Here is a 26,584-nt window from a genome sequence, read left to right as displayed (position 1 = left end):
TAAAGCACCTGAAATCAGTTCCTCAAGTCAATCTCAGTTGTTCATGTGGTGGCGACTGCAATGTCTGGTATTGCGTCCTAACCCGTTCGTCTGGGGACTCTGTTTAGCAAAGCATAGGGAGCAATGAACAATTAATTTGTGTGTGTATGTGTGTGTGTGTGTGTTTGTGTGATTTAGTGTAATTCCTCTGGTTTAATATGATTGATACATATTATATGTTAAATATGACAAATCATTGCTTGCATAGGCAAGCACAGGTGGGGGGAGGATTTCAGGTACCTAGAATCCCCCCTCTAGGCCAGACTTACTGATTAAAATATGAAGTCAACCATTTCTGGAACTGCACAGATTCCTTTGGACAGAGCAGTAACATTTACAGAGAAGGATGCATCAATAATGTTTTCTATATATCCTGTACTTTCTTTTTCTAGGACCATGCATATACATAGCATATCAATATTTTGGTTAAAGTCAAACTCGTAATCCCCTCCAAGAAATATATAGTTATTGTGGCATAAAAGTAGTGCACTGGTTAGCATCGCTGCCTCCTCCCCTCCATGAAATATATGGTTATTATGGCATAAAAGTAGCACAGTGGTAAGCATCGCTGCCTCCTAGCGCTGGAGTCAAGTGTTTGATTCCAACCATGGCCAGGTCAGGTGGTAAGTGTGGGAGGGAGCAAGGGCACAGGATAGCATCACAGTGGCCCCGGCCCCGTCCCCTGCTATGTAATGCTGAGATTCACTGCATCGCACAGAGAGGGCAAGGCCTGATGAAACAAATCCTGAGATTATGCTCTGCCTCCACCGGAATCTGAAGATGCCTGCTCTTCTGGGAGTACGGGAATACTCCCCAAAATTAGGAAGCCTCCCGGACATTCCGGTACAGTAGGCGAATATGCCGTCTTTGTGTGGGTTTTCTTCCGGGTGCTCCAGTTTCCAAACACAGTCCATAAACATAGCGGTAGGTAAATTGGCTTCTGAGAGGACCTGAGAGTGTGGGTAGGTAGTAGAACGTAAGCTCTAATGGGGCAAGGACTGATGTGAATGACTACATGACTATCTGTAACGTCCTGCATAATATGATTGGCGCTAAATAAATGATAATATACTAGTGTGCTATGCTGAAATATATTTTCAGTATCATGAAAATGTAAATATTTAATGTCTGTTATGTCAAAATACTTTCCATCATATCCGGCCTATATAGACCCATAATGCCACCATGTTGCCTCTTATGCCTTTACAGTAACTAATTTGTCAATATAACAACTCGTGCACTTCCATGTCCACACACCCAGCCATGCACTTAACGTCCTGTGCAACTAGTGAAGCTAAAAGCAAGACGTAATGCACATAGATTTACAGATATAAAGTTATGTATTCAAATAAAAAAGATTAAAATATAGCACTTGAACTAATGTTATCATAAGGTCAGGAGCGCCGCTTTAAATTTAAGCGCTGAAGACGCCGAACTCGCAGGTGTTGAAGAACCCGGAGCTTCATACATTTACCCCAAGGTCTGGTCCTACATAGGTGCATTTTGTCTAATGTTCTGTGCATGATCATGTAGGCTTGTACTGGTCCTTAAAGTGCTAGTAAGGCTGTAACTGTCCTGAACGGAGACCCCATAGTACGTTATGATGACAGTTCCATTTCTTGGCTCACTCTTCATTATTTGCACAGCTATCACCATCATATATTCTCCAATCAGAAAACACCACACTCTCATCTGCTTTGATTTTTGTGTGCACTGTTTCTGTTTCTCCATATAGAGCCAAATGGGTGGCAGGTCTAAAAAACTGGTGCAAGGAAAAATATGTGTTATCCATAGAAATCACAGTCTGTTGTTTTCTAGAGCAATTTAGATAATAAATGCAGACTTCTGATTGGTTGATATGGGCAGCACCACCTTGTTCCTTTGTAGAAGTTTTAAGTGTCCCCCAATTATCTCTGTGTGAATATTCATCTCTTGACTTTTCACCTGTCAAAAAATAAATGGAGAAAAGAGGGATTAAGTAACACTTGTGCACAAATTCTATTGTTGGACAATTGGACGGTATATGAAATATCTTTGAAAGTATTCTTTCTTTTTAATGGATTTCATATGGTTCAGACATATGTCTATACCATTCATACCCGCTAGAAATCTTCACTCTTACTTGAACTCATAGCAATCCATTAGCACGTGCCTGCTTTTATAAATAACTCGGGTAACCCAGATTCAGTGTGAATAATTTACCTAGCTTGAATTTCTAACACTAAACTCTAAGTGACCTTGGCAATATTACAGGAACATTAGGGAATAATATTTTTGTAAGGATAAACCGCTCTTTAATAATTTACTCAGTGTGTAAGGCACAAACAAGGCCTCTTTTTCACGAAGGATATCAAATTGTCTGTTCCATTAAAGAGAGTTTTTTTGATGGCACTGCATAAAAGACACTCTTTCAGATTAGCTCCAAACACCTCTGTTTATGCAAGAATCCTAGGAAAGGCATGAACTTTTCTTAGGGAGCATTTAGCATTCATTTTAGTCTTCTGATTTCATACTTTAGCTATTACATGTTTAAAGAGGATCTCCCACATGCCTCTGAAATATATTACATGTGTTTATATTATAATCTTTACTATATTTAGCTCCCTGTAATACGAACTTTAAAGATTAGGACTCAGTTCAGCATCTGTTACATAAATCATGGGTTATTTGTTTGTCACTCTGAGCAAACATGACATTTGATTGATGAATGTATACAAAATAAAGTTTTCACTTTCTCGTAACTAAGTTAAATAAACCAACATGTTCTAGTAATGTGGTATTACACGAACCACGCTGGATTAAGACTCCACAGGACACTCGCCCTGGCATTTAAATATATCTTCATCAGCAGCAGCTATTTATATAGCACCACTAATTCCGCAGCGCTGTACAGAGAACTCACTCACATCAGTCCCTGCTCCATTAGAGCTTACAGACTAAATTCCCTAACATACACACACACACAGAGACACACACACAGACCGAGAGAGACTAGGGTCGATTTGACAGCAGCCAATTAACCTACTGTATGTGTATTTACAACTATTTACCGCTTGTCTCTGCTCCAATCCAGCGATTTCCTTCTGGACAGCTAGTACTCCGAGTCCAAGTCATCAGATCCACAAAAGTACAAAGGTTCAATGTCTGGAGATATAGATATACACTATATGGACAAAAGTATTCTGACGCTTGACTATTACACCAACAGAGACTAATGACATTGTATTCAAATACATATACTTTAATATGGAGTTGATTTGTTTTTTTACAGTGGTAACAGCTTCCACTCATCTTGGAAGGCTTTCCACAAGATGTTGGAGTGTTTCTGTGGGAACTTGTGCCTATTCATTCTGTAGAGCATTTATGAGGCCAGGCACTGATGTTGGACGAGAAGGCCTGGCTTGCAATCTCCATCCTAGTTCACCCTAAAGGTGTTCGATGGGGTTGAGGTCAGGGCTCTGTGTGGACCAGTCAAGTTCTTCCACACTGAATTCATCAAACCATGTCTTTGTAGTCCCTGCTTTGTGCACTGGGGAACAGTCATGTTGGAATAGAAAAGGGCCTTCCCCAAACTGTTGCCACAAAATTGTAAGCATAGCATTGTCCAAAATGACTTGGTATGCTGAAGAATTAAGTTTGCCCTTCACTGGACATAAGGGGCCTAGCCCAAACTCTGAAAAACAGTCCCATACCATTATCCCTCCTCCACCAAACTTCACAGTTGGCATAATGCAGTCTGACAGGTAACGTTCTCCCGGCATCTGCCAAACCCAGACTTGCCCATCTGATGGCCAAACAGAGAAGTGTGATTCGTCACTTCAGAGAACATGTTTCCACTGCTCCACAGTCCAGTGTCTGTGTGCTTTACACCACTCCATCTGACTCTTGCCATTAGTCTTGGTGATGTGAGGCTTGCATGCAGTTACTCAGACATGGAATCCCATTCCATTAAGCACCCGCCATACAGTTTTTGTGCTTACATTAATGCCAGTGGAAGTTCGGAACTCTTCAGCTATGGGATTAGCAGAGCATTGGCGACTTTTACGCACCATGCGCTTTAGCAGTCGCTGACCCCGGACTGTGATTTTACATGGTCTTCAGCTTCGTGGCTGAGTTGTTGTTCCTAAATGCTTCCACTTTCTAATAACATCACCTACCGTTGACGTGGAATATCCAGCAAGAATTTAATTCACGAACCATATTATTGTAAAGGTGACATCCTATCACAGTACCACGCTTGAAGTCACTGAGCTCTTCAGAACGACCCATTTGGTATCACAAATGTTTCAAATGGAGACTGCATGGCTAGGTGCTTGATGTTATACACCTCTGTCAACTGGTGTCATTGAAATCGAAATACCTCAAATCAATAATTAAATTAACTAATTAATTATCCATATAGTGTGTTTTATATATATATATATATATATATATATATATATATATATATACATACACAGTGACATTTCGGTCACACTGAAATTAGATCTAATTAGGTGGTGCTTGTTATGTATGCTCTGGTTATTTTGGTCCTCTCTCGCGTTTTTTGCCCTTTTTCTTCTAGTTTTGAACTTTCGCTCTGGAAGTCTGGTCTGGAAAGCATATTATTTTTGGCTAAAACAGAGATTATTCAACCTGTTACACTATTTTTTTCCCATCTGGCACTTTGGTGTAAATATGAGGTTGCTCACTTGGTAGTTCAGGTCTTGACAAAGGTCTCATATGTGACAGAAATGTTGTTGACTATCTGCACTTTTTTCTATATCTACTATTAAAGTTTTTTGTATAATTTTTGCAAGCCTGAATAGTGCACCTCTTTCTTGTCAATAATATTGGGGCATTTTATTCTATCTTGGTAACACCAGTAAAAGCATGCGCATAGGGACAGGGCCTGTTGGTTCCAATTTCCCCATAACGACATCCACTTGTGCCGTGGGCGGGAACGGAGGCACTCTAATTAAATGGTTACTGCATGCTCCACTTGTCTCAGAGGACAGAGAGACAGACATATAATACTTTACATAAGCTCATGATCCTGTACATCATGTTTTTGCAGCCAGATGCTGCAACGCGATGATATGTACCTGAGAATAAGAGGATGGAGGATGAATTGTAGTTCAAATGGGATGCTATACTATCTCCACAGGCTGCTCTGCAGAAAAATACTAAGGGCTAGATTTACTAAGCTGTGGGTTTGAAAAAGTGGGGATGTTGCCTATAGCAACCAATCAGATTTTAGCTTTCATTTATTTAGTATCTTCTACAAAATGATAGCTAGAATCTGATTGGTTGCTATAGGCAACATCCCCACTTTTTCAAACCCGCAGCTTAGTAAATCTAGCCCTAAGTCTGTATAATAGACAAGTCAAATATGCAGTACATAAGGAGAAAAGGGGAACAGTTAATATTAATGAGAGGGGTTTTACATTTTAAATTGGAAAACATACTTTAAATAGACTTCACTTTCGTAGGCCATGAGTGTTTGATTATCACCAAAAAAATGGCAATGTTCGCTCTAAGTAACTTTTAGGCAATGGAACAAGAATTGTTTGTTTTTTGGAGAGACCAAATGCCTATTGAAGGATACGTAAAAACATGTACAATATAAAATGTGATGTGACACCCTACTTTCCAATGTGGGATTTCTCAAGTTCAGACAAAACAATGAATAGTAGATGAAAACAATGGATGAGGGACGCAGTGTAAATGACGTGAACCAGGTGCCTCTTATCAGTTTGCTTGTTGGGCGCTCATATGAAATGACAGATTTGATTGGGAATGTGTCACTGAGTCTCTTACAGATGGAATCCAGTGCAGACTGCCAGAAATGTAACATCAGAATATAAAAAGTCTTATGTTTATACTGTATGCAGATATTATCCAGTTTTGCATCAGCGTGAATACTCTTTTGTTTTTTTATGTAAATAATTGCACTGGGCTCCATTACAAAAGAGAGTGTCATTCAGTAATGGCACATTGATACCTGGCTGCAGCTCAGAAGGACGCAGGCAGTGTCCTATTTGTCTGGCTAAAAATTCACAGCACAACCGTTGTACTTTTGCCTACATACTTCTAAACCGGGGAAGGTGCTGGGACGCTGGGCAGGGAGACGTTTCCCCATGAACTGTCCTCCTTCACCAGTTATACCTTACACCTAGTTTTGGTAGCCAATAGAGGAAGGAGCAGAGGACCACTGCTACACAGCCGCTCACACCGCTCCTTGTGGGAGCATTCTCTGCACAAGCTGTAGGAGTCTCTCCCTCAACATGGGTAAGCAGCTGTTGAATCCAGCCTTCTGAACCCTTTCCCTAGCGGAGATGCTACAGATGCTGAGGGCTCAGCTGGTAAATAAATATTGAGGTGATAGAAGGAGTTCTCAATGTAAGTCATTATTCCTTAAGCATCAGTGGATGGTTGTGAAGAACATAACACATAACCAACTTAATCTACAATTGTTTGTGTAATACTCCTAGGACTTCTATTTCTGTTCTAAAAGAGAATATTTTTTTTTTTTTTGCTACTAAGCTTAATTACACCTCCATCTCATTCTGGAGAGAGCTGGCATGCAACCCAAAGTGTTAATGAAAACCTCCTCTCTCACGGTGTTCTGTATAATGTGGCTCAGGCACTGTGCGAGAAAATTATTTGTTCTCCTGTGAATTGTATTTCTATACTATTTTGTGATAGAGTTATAATCGTGCAGCAGCATCTGAAGCTGAAGCACCATTTGTTCATACAATGCAATATGTAATAACAGAGAATAGGCTGTCCGTGCAGTCATCTCATCTCTGAAAACCGAATATCGTGGCACTCCATATTATTGGTTTATTAACTTAATAGTGTAAGGGATCTTTCTTATATCAGTGAAGTGTACAGTGGTGGGCAAAACTATTGGCACTGTGGTGAGAAGCAGGTGCCTGCAATACCACTCATATATCATATATCACTCATTAAATGAGTTTGAATAGAGAAACAGTAACCATTCTCCTATGTCACAGTGTGTACTGCAATGAGTATGGAGAAAATAAAGAAAGTCAGAGAATTGTCTGAGGAGGTCAGAAAGAAGATTGTAGCCAAGCATGGACAGTCTCAAGGCTACAAATCAATCTCCAGAGACCTTGATGTACTCGTTTATACCCTGCCTAATACTATTGGAAAGTTGAAGGCCCTTGGTACCTTAACAAACCTCCCTGGACATGGCTGCAAAGGAAAACTTGATAGAAGATTGCAACGCAGAATTGTTCGAATAGGGGAGAAAGTGCCTCAATCATCTGCTAAACAGATTCAAGCCGACCTTTAGACACCTACATCTATCACCAACTCAATGAAAGGGGGTTATATAGTAAGATGCCCAGGAGGACCCCACTGGTGAGACAAAGAGACATAAGAAAGCCCAAATGAAGTTAGCAAAAAACACACCTGAAGAAACCAAATTTATTCTGGGAGAATGTTCTGTGGACAGATAAGACCAAATTAGAACTTTTTTGGTAAAACACATCATCCCTGTATTTACAGAAAGCAAAATGTAAAGAACACCTTCCCTACAGTCAAACATGGATGAGGTTCAGAGATGTTTTGGGGGTGCTGTGCTGCACCTGGCACTGGGTGTCTTGAACGTATGCATGGCATCATGATATTTGGAGACCAGTGTGGAAAACTGTGTTAAATCCAGTACCACTGGGTCTCTGTCGAAGGTCCTGGGTCTTCCAGCAGTTCTATGAACCTAAACACACATCATAAAGCACTCAGCAATGGTTGAAGGCAAGATGCTGGACTGTTCTGAAGTGACAGATATAAATCCCATAGGACACATGTGGAGAGATCAGAAAACAGCAGTTGGGAGAAGTCACCTTCATATCTGGGAGGACTGGAGCAGTTTGCACAATAAGAGTGGACCAGACTGACAGTACTGAGGTGTAGGAAGCTCATCCATGGCTATAGGAAGCGGATGGTTGCAGTTATTTTGACGAAAAGGCTGCGCTACCTAACATTAAGTCTAGAGTGTCAATAATTTTGTCAATGTCATTTCTTTTCATTTTCTGATTTAAAGGTTATTTAAAAAGATATGCAATGTAAAATATTTGGTCACGACTGTATATATAGGAAACGGCATTAACCAGTCAGACTTGGAAACCAGGCTGTAATTTACATAAAATGTGTGATAATGTATTTTTAATATGTACATTATACTAAAATAATTGTATACTATTCTGGATTACAATCTGATTTCCTCATAATTTTTACCAAGCCTTTATGTGGTTGATAAATCTGTGGAAAGTTGTACAAATATTACAACACATCTGCAATCCCTCCACCCTTACAGCCAGAAGTCCCCATTCCCCCTGGTATATATTTTGTTTTGACATTTGGTAATAACATTTGTGCAGCTCTCATTGTAAGTCATCGCCCTTAGAATCCACGTTGCAGAGGCTGGGGTCCTGGGGATATATGGATTTATTTACAACATTTGTGGCCTGATTTGTGTTTCATTTTTACAGACAAATGCTTTTCAGTCAACACATGTGGTATAAATATCAACAGTGATTCTGCTCTAAGTTGCTTTTGGATAAGGTTTACAGCATTCATAGAAAAGATCTTTTGTTTTCCATGTCAAAAAAATATCTCAGACACTGCCAACTCATATCAGAACGCTTAAAGACTGACATTGAAAAAAAAATCTGCTTAATTGCAGGTTGTTTCGGCCTGTCTATACATATGTACTGCAAAATAGCACTCCCCGAAATTCGGGAGCCTCCCGGGAGAGTAGTCAAGTATACTCATACTAGATTCAGATCCCTAGTCATTAAGAGCCATCCAGAAGTAGAATTTATTATTTGTAACATTTCATATTATTATGACATGAAATATGTTTAATCTAAAATGTTATCACACAATACCCATTGTATCCATAGTTGTGACATAACACATACAAATATGCAGGAGTGCGCCTCACAATTACTATAGCAAAGAGAAATTGTGATCAACAAGTAATAAACTGGAACCAAATATATTATTATTCTTTATTTATAAAGCATTGACGTATTACGCAGAGCTGTACATTGAGGGGGTCGTGATACAAGCAAATTAAATAAAATGACATCCAAGAGAAGGTTGATTGTCTGGTATAGTTGTAAAGAGTGATAGTGGAAAGTGGAGACTATCAAACTATAATATATATAATAAAATAAACTATATACGCTTTAAATTTGTCCATGAAAATTATATAATACACCTTAAAGAGAATGTTTAACGGGTAAATACAAGGCGATAATCATTATATTTACAAATTTGTCCCCAAGGAACTATTGCTTGGAACATCCTGAAATGAGGCACAGAGGCTGGTTCTTTGCAATTCTTGTGTTTCATTAGTAGCACCGATGGGTTCAGAAATGGTTTCTAAGTTGTAGAATGGCATTTGCCTTGGGCTCACAAGGACAGGTCCTACCATTAGACTTACAAGCAACGGAGCCGACTTAGGTGAGGTCTAAGGAAGAAAACATTACAACAACTATTTGAGCTGTTACCATTTGGTCTTTGGCTTATAGAGGAAGGCTAAATATTCCATTACACTTAATGTTTTTAATCAGAACTATAATGTCAGGGTTATTATTGGAAATGGAGTTAATTTTCATGCTTCCGATATGAAATGTGTTACATGGGCGTATAGTTGCCTTTTTAGCAGCCAAGCAGAGTGTGTTTTTTTCTTGTGTGTAAAGAGCCCAAGCAGGCTTCATGGTTCATTCCCATTCCTGTAAGGGTATTAAATTGCCTAGCAACGCATAGGAATTATTTATACAGTACGAAGGAATGATATAATATAGCAGTGATGGGCAACTAGATACACTTCAAGGGCCCTAGGTGCATCTCTCTCTAACCTTTAATGGGGCCACGAGTGACTCTTAATCTCAGTAATAAGCTAATACAATACATTTAATCAAAGAATGAGACACCACATGCCCTTGGAATAGATCCCACATGCACTCCAAAACATCCTTCAGATTGTCACTCATCCAATGACACTCAAAATCCCTCTCACCAAAACAGCCATCACAACGCCCACTCACCCAAAACATACTCATGGTGGCTCAGTGGTTAGCACTTCTGCCTCCAAAAACATACTGGTAGGTTAATTGGCTGCTAACAAATTGACCCTAGTCTGTGTGTCTGTCTGTGTGTGTGTTAGGGAATTTAGACTGTAAGCCCCAATGGGGCAGGGACTGATGTGAGTGAGTTCTCTGTACAGCGCTGCAGAATTAGTGGCAGTATATAAATAAATGGTAATAATAATAATTCCCTTTAGAACCCATTTGCCCCAAAATGCTTCTCATGCCTCTCACTTCCCTAAAACACTGCTCAGATTTCCCATTCACCACTCAAATTCTGCCTGTCCATCAGACTCCACACAAATCTTTCTTCCATCCCGCACTTGACCAATGACCACCCACTACTAATCTAATGATTAATAACACCCTGCCTAAATATTCCTTACCTTGCTTTAATGAAGCAAGCACAAATCACAGAGCTTTCTCCTGTGGAGGAAGGAGAGAGAATACCTGATGTAGACTGCATAGGCCTCCTCTAATCTCAGGTATGCTGCTGGCACTGAATGACCTCCCTGTATTATACGGAGAGCTTATGTGATGCCCAAGTCGCTGCTCGGGATAAAGATCAAGATCAAGTTCAGTATTACTCTCTGCGTTAGGCCCCCAAGCTTTACCCACAGACCCTCTTCTTGTTTTATAGGCATTGAAGCATAATGCAGAGAAAAGGACTGACAAGTCATATAACAAGAAGGAGCTGGAGGTCATAGGTCAAGGCATGGTGGCACTTATTGCCCATCACTGTATTATAGAGTTTTAACAGCATCTATTTATACCTCAACTCTTGTTCAATATTATCTTTATTAGGTTTACCTAATCCCAGACTAACATGGCTGAAGAAAGACTTCCATATGCCAAATAATTCATTTGTGCTTTCAAATGGATCTCTGCTGCTGACAAACATCACAGATGACAATGAAGGGATGTACATTTGCATTGCAACAAACGCTCTTGGAAAAACAGTAGCAACGTCTGTTTTGCACCTATCTGGTCAGTATCAAAATGTGTAGCTGCATTCTCTTGTTATGAGCTAGTGTGTGGTGAAGTTTTATAATCCTATCTGTTTTTATAGCATTCCTGATAAATAAAAGCTGCAGCTAAATGTCGTGCCTGTTTTCTGAATGCACAATTTTAATATAAAAGACGGCAGTTTTGGATTATTTTCTAATTGTCATTTTTAGTTGAGCATGTGTTCTGTGTATGACGTTAGTCTGCTGTCTGTATTCCAGCTCCTTGTGCTGGCATTGTGCTTTATTTTATATGTGTAAACTGTTGAAATTCAAACCAAGCTTTAAGAACTGTTTTCACGTCAGATCTGCACATCCTCACCAATTTTTATCAAACACTCGGAAAGTGCTATATTTTTCCAGAGCTTGGTAGTTCTTTGAGTTTACAATCCATACCACAGAGTTGTCTCATAACTGCCATTCCGTATTAAGTGCTGTTAGAGACCAGCAGTTTGGTGTAATTGTGTTTTGGATGCTGGAGCTCATTGGCACGTTTCTACTAACACCAGAATGATGTCATGAAAAAGACAGTGTTGTGCCGAGTTGTTGGAGAATTTGATGCTTCTTCTTTGCCAATTTGCATAGACCAGAATGGCGGTTTATTTGAGGAGCCTCGAGGTAGAAAACGGAATTAAGCTTAAGAAAGGTGCTGATTAAATTGTAAGCCGTTGCTGTAAAATTAAAATCTCAAGTGCTATTTTAACAACATCGGTTATATATGAGTATTAAGGTGTATTTGGGGTTAAGGATCCTGTCCATTCTATTGGTGGGCTGCTACTGTTTGGCCTGGGGAGTATGTAGAAGTAAGTGGGATAACTTAATGGAAACTAGTGGACAGGTCACTGCTTCACCCAAGATTAGCGCACTCATACTTGGAGCTAATTTATGCTGATGACATCATTGTCTACAGGTTGTCCTGAGAAATTGTGTTTACACATATACAGGCTTTCCTGACACCTTGCAAAACCCTGGCACTCCTCCAGATCAGCCTCATGTGTCGCTGTACACATGAGACTGATCCTCTGGCTAAAAAAATATAGAGCATGTCTGTTGCTAGCGGCAGGGGCTGCAACATTGCTAAGGATGCTGGTGGCTTTCAAGATCCCTAAAAGGAGCTCTGTGCCCACTTCACTGAGCGATCTCTTACTGCCTGTCTCCTGCGGGCTACCATAGTATGGGCGCTCAGCCTGATTAACAAGTGGCATATGGTACAAAAACCACCCACATGTTTACTAACAGTCTGTTGTATTGTCCTGCAAAAACTGGGAAGTAGAGGGTGATATACAGAATGAGCCAGGACCTGTGGCCTCCTCCAAGTTTATTGTGCTATGGTTGTTTCCTCTCCTGACATCTTGTGGGGAAATGTGGTATATCACTACTGATAGAGACCACTGATCCCAGTGATTAGTCACATGCATTATATATACAATGGAGGTGCATTGTCACTAAAGGAGTTAACCAGTGTCAGCACTCAAGATTTGCCTTTCTACCCCACTTACCAGGTGGTCCATTCTGTCCTAAAGTGGTCCTGCTAATGGGTACAGTGCAGGCTATATGGAATGTATAATAGAACTACTGAAGGAAACATAGTTATATATGATCTCCCCTTTACGTATCCAATGAATACACAACTATGATGAATGAAAGGTGACTTTAATGAATGTATTGTTTTTAATAGGTAAAAAGGTGCACAACTTTACAGAGGAACATTCCCGAAAAGGCAAAAGGCGAGTTCTGATGGCGTCTGCGTTAGGAACTAGCATTGTGGGTAAACTCGGGGACCTCTTACGTATCGGTAAATCCTGTTTTGCTATACAATTCATTTACATAAAAAATATAGAAAGATTGTTGATATGTAGAATTCATGTATAGTACACTTTTTTTAAGTGATGGATTGTGAAAATGGCATAAACTTATTTTAGATCTGTGAATCCATGCATTGTGACTTTGTGCTAGGTACTGTGTGTACATCAAGCAAAGCTTGTTGACTTTGTGATCCCAAAATCGTATGCTCTTATATAAAATAACACTGCTGCATATAAGAATGCTTTTGTAGAAAAACATTGTATTATCCAAAGAATGATGTTGTAAAAGCAATTTATATTATTTCAAAGACAATTGTATAATGCATTGTTATTATATAACACTGCAATTATATAAAAGAATGAGTTTGTGTAAAACAATACCTTATATAAAAGAATAATGTTGTATAAAACAATACGTTATTTAAAAGAGTTAGGTTGTGTAAAACAATACTTTATATAAAAGAATGATGTTGTATAAAGCAACACTTTATATAAAAGAATGAAGTTATCTAAAACAAAACTTTATATAAAAGAATGAGGTTGTGTAAAACAATACTTTCTATAAAATAGTTAGGTTGTGTAAAACAATATAATTATATAAAAGAATGAGGTTGCTTAAAACAATACCTTATATAAAAGAATGAGTTTGTGTAAAACAATACCATTATATAAAAGAGTTGGGTTGTGTAAAACAATATCATTATATAAAAGAATGAGGTTGCTTAAAACAATACCTTATATAAAAGAATAATGTATAAAACAATACTTTATATAAAAGAGTTAGGTTGTGTAAAACAATACGATTATATAAACGGATATTGGTGCTGCTCCTGTAGGTTGCCCAGTGCAAACAAGTCACCAGAATAAAATTCACTGGTTTCTAAGGAAACAGCCAATAGAGAACATGAAAGATTTCAAGTACCGTGTTCTGGTGTCTGGACGAGTTCTGGAAATAAACACCTTATCTGAGCAGAGTACTGGAGAGTACAGATGTTGGACTTCCAGTGATTCAAGGATCGTGTCCGCCTGGGTGAATGTCTCTCTAGAAGGTGAGGTTTTGCACATTTTCTCTATACAGGTATGTGATCTATCACTCAGAATATAATATCATATATATACATGACCACCCAATGCTTTCTCCTACTTTTACACTGCTAATCTATTTAATGATGAACACTGTGGAGGGAGGGATAAATGACTCTTCATTGTCATTGTATATAGTTCCTATGAACTTATGTGTGTGTATATATATATATATATTTGTGTGTGTGTAAATAGTGCTCTAATTACAAAGAGAAAAACTTACCAAGCATTCTGGATAATATGCTATACACTATAGGCATGTCTCCAAACATTAGGGCCTGTCAGTTTTATTCTGCACTTAATTGAATCATTGATGCATTTGATTCCTTATCAATCTTCTCTGCTTGAACTGTCTATGGGAACAGTGCATCAGCAAAAGCTGTATTTGTATTCTGTTATGCTGCGCCTTGTATTGTAGCATCAGCCTTTGAGAAGCAAGATGACACATCTTATATATAAAAATCTTGGGTCTGGGTGTCTGTCTGGTTATGCATTCGTACTCCCCTGAACCGATTGGGATGAATACAACACGATCCTGACTAGGTTTTAGGGGGTTAGGTTCCTGGCCGGGCCCCCATTGGTGTACGCTGGGCAGAACTTTGACCCAGGGAGCCTGTTCTGAGCCTTCCACTGGATGGATTTGGATGACATTTAATACAAAACAAAAAATGACACTGGGCATCCACCTCATGGGTGTGTTGGAAGAGCTGCTAGACTGCTAATTATTTTTAAAATAAAACACTCCTTGGATTTAATATTTTTATGCTTATATTTTCTGGTTTTTATTACGCTTCTATATCATTGTTGTCTTCAATTATTTTTAAAAGGGTGACATTTACATCCAAATGATTGATATCCTAATAACTTGAAGACTTAAATGAGGGCAGTTTCTTAATATAATAATCTAGTCACTGTTGTGTGACAAAAAACATAAATTTTTGCCTTGTACTTTAGATGCAGATAGACCAAACAAAGGAAGATTTAGTAAAGGCTCTCCCTAGTTTGTGGGTCTGTTTGCTTCCAGAGCCCTGTCAGATTAGGGGAAAGTTAAAAAAACAAACTATTTTTATTTTCTCCTAACCTGATTGTGCTTTTGATGCTAACACAGCTCCACCAGACTGGTGTAAAACTTGCAAAATGAATAAGTCATTCCCTATGAGAGAGACGGCTTACTTACTCCCTCTCCCTCGTTTTCTATCAGAGTAAATAAAGAGCTAAGGACCCACGCCTCTCAACACTTGACTTTAGTTTAACAAATTTCAAGGCCAAAGTTTTAGACAAAATCTGGATAGACCAGTTTCCTTTAGCAATAAACTACTAATATATTCCACCATACATATGTTTCATGCTTAAAAATTTATCAACATGTTTCAAGCAAATTATCGAACTCAGAAATGACTTGGACTATTTAAGAAAGAAAATTGAAAGAAAGCGTACATTAAAGAAAATAGTGGAAAACAATGAATTAGGGACTGCTTGATGGCTTGCAGTAATGAGTCTGTGGATACAGCTGGGAGCTATCATTTGTTGCTGGTTATTGCAGAAAAATCTGGCTGTTTCTACAATCAAGTACAAAAAGAGACCCTTTTAAAATTGTATGGTACTTCATCTTCAACAAAGTGTCAAAAGAGGGCTGGAAATATGTTTATTGGAGGGTCAGTGGCAAAAGACAAAGGCACACCAGATTTTTAGGAAATCTACATGCAGAAAATGAAATTATTATTTTTTTAATTTTGGCTTTTCCTGCCATTTAGATTGAGGTTTATGTTTCTTAAGCTTTCAAACAGATGGGAAATGTATGATCATATGAACCCAGTAAATTGTCATATAAGGATAACACAATACATGTAACACTAGACAGGAAATTTTAACAGCCTGATGACATCATGAATAACGACATCATCATCGGTGACATGTAGCCTCACTAATTCATGTTACAGCTTAAAAGGTTCTTCTAATAATAACAGGATACACACTTGTATACACTCTGTGCTGAACTACAATAAAACAGAACACATTGTAGCAATTGTGTCAGCTTGTATTCCATTGACTGCCATCTGGATTAGAGCCATAGGTGTAAAAGGAAATAATGTAAGCAAATTAGAAAAATGTAACTTATATCTCCATTGTAACACAGCTGAATGGATATTCGTCTCCTAATGCTATATGTTCTGCCACAGACTATAAACTGGAATATGGTGAATGGACTCCTTGCTCAGCATCATGTGGAAACATGGGCTCTCAGTTTAGAACACAGCATTGTCTGAACTCGGAGGGGCACAGAGTGAACAATTCAATGTGTGAACATCTAGAATCATTAGTGGCCCGTGCTCAGCCTTGCAATATACAAGACTGTCCAATAAGGTGAGTCATTTACACTATAGTATAATAGAGAATAGAAAGAGTTAGCATTGTCTTTAATGGGATATAATATGATATGTTATCTTTCTAGGTGGGCAAAAGGTTCATGGTCCGAGTGTCCTGCCTCTTGTGGCACAGGATTCCAGCAGAGGCAAGTGACTTGCCAGCAAATTATGACAGATGGCAGCATAAAGGTGCTCCCTTTAAATTCCTGTGGATTCACTGAGCGGCCAGCCGCACAGAAGCCATGCTCTGTCGAATTATGTATGGACTGGATCCCTCAGCCCTGGGGACAGGTAAATATTAATGCGATCTATCAGTGATATCACACAGCCAATAAGAACTTGATTGGGTACATTCAGGATCATTTTGAATATTTTAACGAGTTCCACAGCGATCATAAAGCCTTTTATTACTTAGTTTAACTCGCCACACACCACATGATTCTATGCTTCTTTTTCTTTTAATCGTTGGACCAAATTAATACTTTGCTGCTTGTTTTACTGCTGACAAATGTCCTGGCTGTGTTTCCCCGTTGCACAAATATTGTATATTAAATCCATCACTTTTGTGTGTGTTGCCCTAATCATAACATCCCAGTAATGCTGCTTATTCACACCTTGTAGAAAGTGGCAGTTATAGAATAACATATATCTGAACTTGAAAGTATGTAGACACTATGCAACTCTGGTTGTTGTGTGTGTTGAAATGTACTCTATAAAAGTTTTATTCTAGAAAATTTTTATTATAGTAATTTTCTGGAGGGAGCTGAACCAAAGCAAACATCACCGTGTAACCGTGTTAAACCCCCTTGGCAATGACAGTGTAATGAGTAAGAAAGCTTGGCTTCTGTCATGTACCTTTTGTTGGTGGATGATTGTGCATAATTAAAATACACAGCCCAGAGCTTAGAGCAGAAGCGACACAGATGTGTGTAGAAACCCAATAACAATTATTAAACCCCATAGAAACATTAGTCTTTCTGAGAATTCTACACAATATTAATCACTGGAATAAAATTGTGTTTGTAGCCAAATTGAGGTAAGCAGCAGTTAACACTTTCCCTGACAGAGTTCAAATAATACATATATATTTTGTCTATATATATATATATATATATATATATATATATATATATATATATATATGTATATATATATATATGGGATAGGGCGCCACATAGTATAATACTGTATTTAAAAGACACAAATACATTGACTGTACCAAAAGCCAGGAAATGGAATTATCCACATGTATAGAAAAGATATTCAAATGGTAGCAGAGTCAATAAGATAGAACAGAAAGTGGATGAAAAATAGTAATAAGCACTCTGAAAACACCAACACCCTTCAAGTGCAATATGCGTACCAGATGATCAAACTTTGTAGCTTATCTGTAGAATTTTCTGCTGTCATCAATCACATGGCAAGACCTCTGTACAATTAAATCACTCATTGCAATATGTCTCAGGAGCTCTCTGACCTTCTTCCCAGGTAGTGATAGCATATATATGTGTATATATATAGATATAGATATATAGTAACTTTCTTCTACTGTGTCTGAAAAAAAAATTTGTGTAAGAGTTTTAGGCCAGACACCCACCACAATCGTGTTTGACGCGCTTTGAGTAACGAGAGCTAGGACACTCCATTGACCCCTTGTGTCCAGAAGTTGGCACTTCTGCTGACCATAGGCTCGGTTGGATGGGGGTTTGGAGTCATTGTAAGCAATAGGTTCCATCTTTAAACCCATTTGATTTTTTTATTAGCATTAAAAGACACTAGTAAAAAAAATTTTTTTTTTTTTAACACTTGTGGGTAGCTGGGTTTATGATGTTGTCAGTCTCCTTGAACCAATTAGAGTATCAAGTAAAACTTGCAAGCTACACCCTCTAGAGGTAGCCAACAAAAAATGAACTCTAAGAGTACAGTAGACTTCTGGGTAATTCCATTTATATGATGGTCATTTGAGTCAATAAGAGTAATATTCCCTTTTACCATGCTATGGGCCTGTTTTTACAGAAAGTGTATAGATCTGCTTGTCTACAGGGGATGCAAAAGTTCTGATGGGAGGGACTGACAAATCTTGGTAAATAAGAAAGGGGGGCAATCAATAACTTTATATTGTGCCCAAAGATAAAAACAAGGGACCTGATTCATTAAGGAACTTAAATGAAGAAGTTTCTTATTTAAGTCCCCTGGACAAAACCATGTTACAATGCAAGGGGTGCAAATGAGTTTTCTGTTTTGCACATAAGTTAAATATTAACTGTTTTTTCATGTAGCACACAAATACCAACTTTAAATTTCAGTGTACAAATAAGCTATCAAGTATTTGTGTGCTACATGAAATAACAGTCAGCATTTAACTTATGTGCAAAACAGAAAACTAATTTGCACCCCTTGCATTGTAACATGGTTTTGTCCAGAAGACTTAAATAAGAAACTTCTTCATTTAAGTTCCTTAATGAATCAGGCCCAAGATTTTGCTTACAGGATGAGATATTTAAATTAAATGTAAGAGGTGGACAAGGCAAATTTATGCTGTAATTGATATAGAGAAGTGATAGGCATTATGAAGCTTTGTTGAAACTCTTCTGAGTTACCCAGAAGTCTATTACCAGCTGCCGTAGGATGGTAGGACATGCCAAGACTGCAGTTCCATAGATGAGGAGCTACAGGATTTTCCTAGACTTCTGTATACACAATAAATGAAATATTAGAGCATCTAAGAAAAGTAAAGGTTTTAATCTTGGAGCATGAACATTTTTGAGAACTGTTGTACATGTAACTGTATAGAAAGTGTGGTGCTGCCTATGGCAACTAATTCGATTATAACTGTATTTTTTACTACTTTGGTAAATAATTTCAAACATATTTATGCCATCCTACAGAGTTTCCTGCAGAACAGTTTTCATAGAAGTCCACTATAGTTCTTGCGTGCTTTGACTGCTGCATGGTACAGAACCAGCTCATTTTACAGGATACAAGTCATGATTAATATACAGGGCTCTTGAAATAATACTTATATGTTTATAAGTAGATGTCCCCATATGATTTTCAGCTTTTAAAAAAGAACTAAAGTAAAATCTGAATTGGAATACATTAATAAGTAAATTATACTCCTGCCTTCATAACAGCCTTGCTATCATCTGAAACATTTAACACATTCACTTCCCCAATCATTGCCCCATGTGGAGTAGGAGTCATCATGAGAATGTGATGGAAAAAAACAAAAGCAAAAATGCATATACCCATACACTGAAGCTGCTGGCCAGTCAACAGCAGTGATGTTTATATTTATTCAGCCATTGTCTGGGCACACCTGAGTTCTGAAATTTTTTATATATTTTGACATGGTATAAAACTGGCCACACACATTTAATAATAGCTGAAATTGGGCAACTGGTTTGATGTTATAGGGCCTGATTCATTAAGGAACTTAAATTAAGAAGTTTCTTATTTCAGTCTCCTGGACAAAGCCATGTTACAATGCAAGGGGTGAAAATTCGTTTTCTGTTTTGCACATAACTTAAATACTGCCTGTTTTTTCATGTAGCACACAAATATCAACTTTAAATTTCTGTGTACAAATAAGCTATCAAGTATTTGTGTGCTACATGAAAAAACAGACAGTATTTAACTTATGTACAAAACAGAATACTAATTTTCACCCCTTGCATGGTTTTGTCCAGAAGACTTAAATAAGAAACGTCTTAATTTAAGTTCCTTAATGAATCAGGCCCATAGTATGTGGGCCCCAATACGAACGCAGTGACAGATAATCTTTCTAACGTAATTGATAGACAACTGTTTGGCAGCAAGAAGTTTACCTTAATGGCCTGTGTGTGTGTGTGTGTGTGTGTGTGTGTATGTGTGTGTGTGTACGTAGTCATCCTCTAAGAGGCTGCAGTGAATATGGAAATTAGTCGGCCTGTTAAATTGTCAGATCTCATGGATTTGGTCATCCACTTGGATGGTCAAATTGAATGATGATCCTGTGGCTCAGCTCCCAGGTTATACGACAGGATTGGCCTGTGTGTCGGCATGTTAGGATAGACTATGAATTTAATTTCTAAGTTCCATTGTCATTGCTATCCGTGATGTATATTGTGCCAGCTTTCATTCAGACACTTCATTCCCTGCTCTAGTGAAGCTTACTGTCTAATTCCCTTACCACATGGGGGCACACATACACACACTGAAGCCAATGTATTCAGAAACCATTGAATCTATCATTACGTATTTGGACCATGGGAGAAAACAGTCGAAGCCCACGGGAATGGAGAGAACATACAAGATAGTGCTAACAACTGCAGAAAGCTACACTTCACTATGGGAAAAATATATCGTATTTAAAGTAGTTCTTCTTTATTGTGCGATCCAGTATTGTAGTATTTCCATGGTCAGGAAAATGCTGATGGAAAAACTTTCACATATTTGTAGCTTTGTTCAAGTCACAGAAATGGCTTGTTTGGCTTACAATTACCTTTCAAATATCCATCCAGATGTAAGATATATGAATACTCCAGTTTAAACCAGTCAGATGTGAATCTGTGATCCTTCTGAAAAATGTATTTCCCTTTTAGTGTGTTAATCGTTGCACCGGACAAGGAATGGGCTTACAGCATCGGCACATACTGTGTCAGGACCGGAACGGAACTGCTGTTCCAGACTCTCACTGTGACAGAAGGAAGAGGTATCTCAACCCACCTGAAGCTCACTGTAACCCATTAAAGATGTAATGCACAACGGCATGCCAATTCTATAGAATAGCACAAAAATATGCAGATTGTTTTTTACTGTCTTCTGGTTGTCATGGTGTCCTGCTGAGATCATCTGTAGCCCTTTGTAGCTCACCTGAACGCTGGACTGCCATGCACACCTGTGTTATTCCCTTACTTCCACACATTGTTTAATATAACTAAAGATGTTGTGTAAATTAAATGAATGTTAATTTAATGAAGGGGTGCACGTGCCTATACAAAGATGGTGCTAGACATTATTTTGCTTGTGTACATTGGTGTTAAGCCCACCTAAAGCACAGAGACCAGCACCATACCATATTGGGCTGCCATGTTTAACTGGCAGTGTAGGCTAGCACATTGCTAGTCTATCTTCTTAAGTATAGGTCCACATTTTTTGGGGAACTATAGGCTGGGGGGGGGCAGGATTGCAAAAAAGTACTTTGTGCATTATAGTAAAAATGGATGTATACAGTGTGCTGTGCGTAGTTTAACAAAAAAAAAAGCTAAATATTTAGCTAATGTTAAGTGTAACAAAAAATAAGTAATGTGCATAGCACACCTATGCCATCTAAATACAGCCCGGTGCTCATCATAAAGGCCTGATGGCTTCACTCCCCTATTGTACACCCTTGTGCCCTACACAATAGCCTCATATACACCACAGCACAATGTCCACTATAGAAACATGCCCTATGTCCTTTGTTCAACAGAGTTTCATGCCCACCAGTCTCATACCCACCCAGTTAAGCCATGTGTGCAGTTTAGCAGCCTCCATTCCCATCTCACACAGCCCTGTGTACAGTATACCAGCCTCATACAAACGTAGTCCCCTGCCAACCTCCTTTACTACCTCCCACCTTTCCTTCACCTTTCATACCTCTTGCTGCTGGTGTAAAGAGCTAATGGGGAGAAAGTGCTGGAGTTACATCCAGTTAAGTCACAGGGCTTCTCTCCAATGAAATATTTAATGAAAACATTTGTTTCTGTGATTGGAGAGTGAAGATTAAGATGAGTAGGGCTGCTCGGCTTCATAGTGGGGTAGTGTTAGCGGACAAGCCTCCAGTTGGACAGCCCTGAGCCAGGGTAAAGGTGTGCATGTGAGCAGGTGAACACACTATGCTATGATCAATAATACAGTATATAATTATTATAATATTGACTGTATAAACTACCCTAGAACAGTACATTGGGGACTGTTTCTGTGTATGTGCTGCACTGGGAGCTGAGAGTTCCATCTAGAGGGTAATGTTTTGTGCTGCGTTTAATCCCCAGGCCAGCTTCCAGAAGGAACTGTTCTTCAGAGATGTGCGATGTGTACTGGAAAACAGGCAAGTGGAGACCATGCACCGCTGCCTGTGGAAGTGGCTTTCAGTCTCGGAAAGTAGAATGTGTACATAGGAAGAACGGCAAGGTCTTGGCTGATCAGTACTGTGTGTGGAAACGGAGGCCCTCAACTTGGCAGCACTGCAATATCACATCCTGTGGAAGTATGCAAATATTTGGCTATTACAATCATTGACAGTGATATTAAAAATGAAATCTCTCTAACAGAAGTGTATAATTGCCAATACAGAGCACTGCTTGTAACAAGACATCCCATTCATTCAAAAGTGTAGCTGTAACCTACACACAGTGGACCAGACAACCATTTTGTGGACTGAACAAGTACAAAAGCACAGACTGGCTAATGTCTCTGTGATGTCACGGTTTCCTAGTGATTTGATAGGCTGCATTCTCCTGACTGTTGGTTAAGCTCATACAATGGCTGCCTCCACTTTAGTAGGTTATAGGTACACTTTAACATGGTGGTATGTTTTACAACTTGTACTTTTTTGCAGCTTTGGGTTTTAATTAGATCTTTTATTTTTACAGAAGGAGAATGCAAGGACACAACTCACTACTGTACATTTGTAAAACAGCTTAAGCTGTGCTTAGTAGATCTCTACAAACAGAGGTGTTGTGAATCGTGTAACGGAGCGTAACTTCTCCTGAAAACCGTACTCTGCGGTAAACTGAAGAGATGAGAAGGAGCCACAAAAAAATTGTATAAAGTTTGTACATTTAGGTTTAATATTTAGACTTTGAGGTCTTTTCAATGGACCCCCCCCCCCCCTAACTCCTGCCAAAAAATATAGGTGTGGTTTTCTAATCAGTATGTAAGGTTGAGCCTGATGCCTTTTGATATAATTGAAGAACTAACATTTAGGGCTAGATTTACTAAGCTGCGGGTTTGAAAAAGTGGGGATGTTGCCTATAGCAATCAATCAGATTCTAGCTTTCATTTATTTAGTACCTTTTACAAAATGATAGCTATAATCTGATTGGTTGCTATAGGCAACATCCCCACTTTTTCAAACCTGCAGCTTAGTAAATCTAGCCCTCAGTTTCTGCAGCACAGGTCTCTTCTCTATCTACAGCTTAGTCAGCCATGTAGTTAGAGAAGAGACCTGAGCCTCTTCCAGCCTCAAAACGAAAACAAAAACATTCAACTTTTATATGGTATTTTGTGTGAAGTTTATATTTCAATTATTTCTCTTACCAACGTGAGGATCCAGCCAATTGCTTTCTAGTACGGCTCACTAGAACATTGTGGGATTATTTGTGTTATGCAGGATGGGGGATTTCCATTGAATAGAGTTATGAAAAGAGAACAGACGTTAATTGACGCTACATCAAAGGGTTATTTGATGGACAGAAAAATATATAGCAGGTTAAGTTGTCGTCCGCTAGATAACCAGACACCAAACGTGTTGTGAAGGTTCATAGCAGTAAACGTGCAGTGTTCACATTCAGGGCTATGTTTACTGAGCAGTGTCCTGAGATTGGACTGCATCTGCTATACAGCTATTCTCCTGCTGTGGGATCAGCCCCCTATACAACAATAGATAGCTTAGTAAATAGGAGTATGCCCAGTACACTTCAGAAGTATCATTTCTCATTTTTCTATGCTTGTACATTTTGGAAAAAGAATATTTTGTAAACAAACAGGAAAACCAGTTGTTCACTTTAATATAATGGGGGTGTAAGAATGTCTCATTCTCCAAGATTTTACATAGGAAAGCATTTTTTTGACGTTTTTAAACAAATATGAAATACATGTTGGGTTTTTGTAATTTGTAAAAACATATATATATTACTTTGGCAGGGTTTACTCTCATTAGTGGGTATACAGCCCTGCCTCCCACTCAACATCCTTTACTACCTGTATAGCGGAGTACAATATTTCACCATATGCAAGACATACCTATATGCTAAATCTAGCACTACAGTAAACTTGCATGCTGTAGTGTACTTGTGTGTGTGTGTGTGTGTGTGTGTGTGTGACGTCTATGTGTGCAAACCTTTCAGAAGCAGTATTAATTCTAGCAATTGGTGCCCTATCCTACAATAGTGATCAGCGCTGAACAGCAGAGATTGGATATGTTCCGTTGTGCTGTATTTAATATTAACCCTTCATTTGCCGGAGTGACATAGTGTTTCTTCTTATCCTTAACCATTAGAAGGTAGTAGGCTAAATTAAATGGTAGTCAGCAGACCCAACAAGCTATAGCTGTATTAGGCAATTTACCGCTTGTGATATATATTACTAGTACAGGCAGACAATCCAATCCATAGTTAGTGTAAATGAAATTGGCTTCTCAGTTAACTTAGTTAAAAAAGTTTGTGGACCCAAAAGAAAAGTGTACATTTTTAATGCAATTCTTTCATCTGATAGGGCTGTCTGATCTGGCCCCTGTTACATGCACAGTCAAGAACTTTACAATCAGTGAAAGCCATCTCTCCAGACATAATTCAATCTATTCTTTGTACTGTGAGAACTGGTCAGCAGCAAGTTATCTAAACATCATGTGAGCAATTGAAAATTGCTCTCATTTTACATTGCAAGTAATGGGGGCACATTGCAAAAAGAAACAGTGAGTTGTAGCCCCAGCCGGTCTGCCAGTTAGTGCTGACTCTACTGAGTGACTTTTGTAGTAACTACAATTTGAAACACTACATCATCCTGTTCATCCTGAATACATATTGGGTCAGCATTTTGCATGCAAGTGTACTGCAAAACCTTTCCACACAACAACTTGCTGTCACACTGAAAATTGTATAGAGTCGCCCATATGAATCCTTCCGTAGTTTCTCATTTATTACTGTATAGGCCATGATCTTCAGTGATTTTGGTGCTGGAAAGATGTACATTGATTTGACTGTAGCACAGACAAGTCCTCTGTTAATATGCTCACGCTGGATTTCTAAAGGTCCTTTACTACATGTGGCCGTTGCATAGACTTGTAGGCCACAATGGTGGTGCTTGCATGGATGGAAAAGTGGGTTGGGGGCAATTTGTTGCTGATTGTAGCTACTTTAATTGTCCTTTACTTTTAATTGGATGCATATTGCATCTTCCTGTTATACTTATGTGGATTGGTTCAACACACAAAAACCTATTTAAACTATAAATTAAGCTAAAGTGAGCAGTATTTTAGCAGAAGCGTAATTTAGTACAGGGGTGGTTTTGTAGTGTTATTAGGTTGGATTTTGGATTGATGCTCTTTCCACCCTGCTCATTGTCAGGTACATCCAGAAGGGAGAGTAGTTTTCCAGGGGCATTTTCAAAGTCCAGGACGTGAGTGTGCGCCTTGAAATGGGCTAGGCAGACATGTAGATGCCACATCTGTCCAATTTGGGTACTTTAAATAGAGGGCCCCTGTTTAGGGAAAATTTTAATGTAATGGAAGGCCCTCGGGTAAGAAAATACATGATGTGATACACCCTCTTTAATATGCTTTAAAGTTTGGACATTGAAACAAAACCTGTAAGAATGTACAAGTGATCATTTATACGTTTCCATCAATGCCCCCAAAAGATTTCTATTGATGGTCAGTGACCGTTAGGGACAGACGTGATACTCCAAATCACTGTATATCAGGTAGATGGTACATTTTGTATTAAAAGACAATTTTGTGAAATTTCGAACCACATCATTTCTGTGTACCTGTTACTGTAGTAGAGCGATTTCCTATTATTGGGCTAAAGTGACTTCCAATTGGTACTGCAAGTCTAAGTGCTATACGCAGAAAAATATTCTTTCCCACACAAAAGGCTTGTCTGAAACATTGTCATATTTACAACTTTCTGCATCTCTTACATATAACTTTGTAAATGCAACTAGCAGTTCTATTGTATAACCAAACCTACATTTTAGGTTTAGTGGTGCATTAAAGTCCCTCAATTGTATTATCTTTGTTTTTGGATTCAGTTTAGTGCCTATTAATAAAGGTATGAATATGTTACCAGTCCTGACCACTAGTCACCTTCATTTGTCTTTTCAACAATTTCTCAATGGGTAAAGTGTTTACTTGGCAATTAAACCACTTTATAAGCAAACTGCCTTTCATATGGCTTGTATCACTGAATGTTAGACAAGAACTACTGTATACAAATATTCCA

The 26,584-nt window shown here is 38.6% G+C and overlaps 1 protein-coding gene across 1 annotated transcript in view; it reads left to right on the top strand.

Moving 5' to 3' along the window:
• The window catches only part of ADAMTSL3 (ADAMTS like 3), a 364,939-nt gene extending 340,463 nt beyond the window's left edge, over positions 1 to 24,476 (top strand). Inside the window, exons 24-31 of the mRNA XM_075207905.1 lie at positions 10,947 to 11,129; positions 12,825 to 12,941; positions 13,788 to 14,000; positions 16,215 to 16,398; positions 16,487 to 16,691; positions 20,984 to 21,093; positions 22,415 to 22,629; positions 23,015 to 24,476. Coding sequence (XP_075064006.1) covers positions 10,947 to 11,129; positions 12,825 to 12,941; positions 13,788 to 14,000; positions 16,215 to 16,398; positions 16,487 to 16,691; positions 20,984 to 21,093; positions 22,415 to 22,629; positions 23,015 to 23,124 — 1,337 coding nt within the window. The 3' untranslated portion in view covers positions 23,125 to 24,476. The remainder of the gene's footprint in view (positions 1 to 10,946; positions 11,130 to 12,824; positions 12,942 to 13,787; positions 14,001 to 16,214; positions 16,399 to 16,486; positions 16,692 to 20,983; positions 21,094 to 22,414; positions 22,630 to 23,014) is intronic.
• The last annotated feature ends 2,108 nt before the right edge of the window (positions 24,477 to 26,584 follow it).

Source organism: Mixophyes fleayi, chromosome 4 (genome assembly GCF_038048845.1).
Source record: "Mixophyes fleayi isolate aMixFle1 chromosome 4, aMixFle1.hap1, whole genome shotgun sequence".
NCBI lineage: Eukaryota > Metazoa > Chordata > Amphibia > Anura > Limnodynastidae > Mixophyes > Mixophyes fleayi.
The sequence above is the reverse complement of the archived record's forward strand: the minus strand, read 5'-3'. Positions and strand labels throughout refer to the sequence as shown.